Source organism: Papio anubis, unplaced genomic scaffold, assembly GCF_008728515.1.
Source record: "Papio anubis isolate 15944 unplaced genomic scaffold, Panubis1.0 scaffold3682, whole genome shotgun sequence".
In the NCBI taxonomy this organism is placed as follows: Eukaryota; Metazoa; Chordata; class Mammalia; order Primates; family Cercopithecidae; genus Papio; species Papio anubis.
The window spans coordinates 1-2,572 of record NW_022163834.1 but is presented as its reverse complement, the minus strand read 5'-3'; the positions used below and the strand labels follow the sequence as shown (position 1 = coordinate 2,572).

General features: G+C 54.0%; 1 protein-coding gene across 1 annotated transcript; it reads left to right on the top strand.

The window, feature by feature from the left end:
- Nucleotides 1–63: 63 nt before the first annotated feature.
- On the top strand, nt 64–2,566 carry LOC116273113 (galectin-9B-like; the record flags this gene model as incomplete). The annotated part of the gene is made up of 4 exons (XM_031662052.1): nt 64–105; nt 561–649; nt 801–963; nt 2,364–2,566. Coding segments are annotated over 4 exons (441 nt in total), but the record flags the coding sequence as incomplete, so codon positions are not given.
- Nucleotides 2,567–2,572: the final 6 nt, after the last annotated feature.

Sequence of the window (2,572 nt, the reverse complement as noted above, 5' to 3'; positions counted from 1 at the left end):
CGTGGGTGAGTGCTCGTGCACACATGTGCTCTCCCATTGAATTTCCTGGTTTCTTTTCAACAGACTCCTGCCCTCCCACCTATGATGTACCCCCACCCCGCCTATGTAAGTGGCTTCTCAGGGAGGGCGGAGGTTCTGTTTGTGGTGGGCAGGCTGGGGGTGAAGAGCCACTGCGGGGGTATCCACTGGCCTTGCAAAATGAAAAGCGGTCCTTTGGTAACCTGAAGGGCTTCAAAGCATCCCAGCGAAGTAGAAGACTGTGGAGAGGAGTTTTCAACCTTAAAACTGTCATGTCAATGTGAGCACATTGCATGGCCCTCCCTTTTCATCCCACGAGTCTTGTTGTGTTTGGCCAAAGTTCCTTTTGTGACACTAATCTAAGCCCATGAATTTGAGGAGCACTGGAAAGTTTTCCTTTGGCTTTTAGGGAACCAAGTAAAGCTATTGCGGGCTTCCTCTCAGCTGACAGCCCAGAGTCATGGGAACTGGTACAGTCCTCCCCTTCCGTGTGGCGGCTGCCCTGGCTGCCACTGGCTGCTCTGTCCCCCTTCTTCCCACAGCCAATGCCTTTTGTCACCACCATTCCGGGAGGACTGTATCCATCCAAGTCCATCATCCTGTCGGGCACTGTCCTGCCCAGTGCTCAGAGGTAAGGCAAGGGCTCCAGTGACCTCTGGGAAGAGAGAGCCCTTCAAGGTCATTCCAGCCATTCCCCTGGCTTCGGGCAGGCTGCAGATGACGGGGAGGAAATGGGGCTCAGAACTCAGAGGACAAAGCTTCAGGTGGGCCACCCACCCCAGGTTCCACATCAACCTGTGCTCTGGGAGCCACATCGCCTTCCACCTGAACCCCCGTTTTGATGAGAACGCTGTGGTCCGCAACACCCAGATCAACAACTGTTGGGGGTCTGAGGAGCGAAGTCTGCCCCGAAAAATGCCCTTCGTCCGAGGCCAGAGCTTCTCGGTGAGGCACCGCAGTCTGGAGCTCGGAGAGGCTCCTACGGGTGCACAGGGGGAGGGGTGAAGGAGGTCTGGGGTGCCTTGAACAGGATGGGGGCAGATGCTTCTGGGATGAGGACCCAGAAGAAGAGAAGGTGGCCAACAAATTATTATTATCATCATTATTTTCCTGCATGAAGGAAGTGTTGGGATCTGCTTTTTCAGATGAGGAAAGAAACTCACAAGTGCAGGTTACTTGCTTGCGGTCACACAGCCAGTAAGTGTCAAATCAGATCCAAGAAGGAGGTGTTTTTCATTTCTTCACTTATTCAACAACCATTTTCTTGTCACCCCCTTTGTGCAGGAAGCAGCCCGCGTGCTGGGGGCACAGTCATGAAGAAGGCAGACCGGGTCCTGCCTCCAGGGAGTTTACAGTTTAGGTGGGGAAGGAACAAGGAAAGTAAAGCATGGACAGATTGTCACAGATAACGACAGTGCCACACACAAAGCAAAACAGAGCGATGAGATAGAGAGAGCCTGGGAGGGGCAGCAAGGGCCAACATGCAGAGGCGCAGGTGTGGCCTGTCCAGGAACAGCAGGCAGGCGTGTCCGCCCTGACTACACATTCAAACCACCCAGGGAGCTTACAAAGGAAATATCAGCGCTGGGGCCCCAGCCCAGGCCAGCGAGGCGGTCAGCTGAGCATTCGCATTTTAAAAATATGTCTTAAGTGATTATACTCTGCAATCAGAGTTGAAAATGGCTGATGTAGGGCTTTGCAGCCATGGAAAGGAGCTTGGATTTTAACACAGTGAAAAGCCACACAGGAGTGTTTCAAGCCAGGGAGCAACATTCTTTGATTTGTGGACAGCTGTGTGACCTCGGGCAAGTGACTTAACTACTCTGTGCTTCACTTTCCTCATCTACAAAATGGAGTTGATAATCATATGAGTCTCCTAGAGTTGTAAGAATGGAATGAGACAGTATCTGTAGCATGCGTAGGACAGTGCCTGGCACATGGCGTGTGTGATAGCAGTGTTAGCTATTGCGAAGGGAAGGAGGTTTTAACATTTGTACGCTGACTGCCTCATGGAGAAGGCATTGGGGTGGAAAAGACCAGTTAGGAGGCTGATGCTGCAGGAGCCCAGGCCCAGAGCACTCCTGTGTGCTGGGCCCGAGGGATGCAGACAGCACAGGCCACCGCTCCTGTCCCTGATGGGGTGGGAACAGTATTGTAGGCCAGGGAACAGTACAAGGGAAGGAGCACGCACAGCCTGTTTAGTGAAGCGTCGTCGCTCAGTGGGGATGGAGCGCAGGTGAGGGGCTTATTAACGTCTGAGGAGGGAGGGAGGGAGGGAGACAGGGGGCTGCAGTGTGAGTGGAGGACTTCCCAAGTGTAGTGCAAACGGCATGATCTCTGCACAGGTGTGGATCTTGTGTGACACGCACTGCCTCAAGGTGGCCGTGGATGGTCAGCACCTGTTTGAATATTACCATCGCCTGAGGAACCTGCCCGCCATCAACAAACTGGAAGTGGGGGGCGACATCCAGCTGACCCACGTGCAGACATAGGCGGCTCCCTGGCCCTGGGGCCGGGGCTGGGGTGGGGGGCAGTCTGGGTCTTCTCATCATCC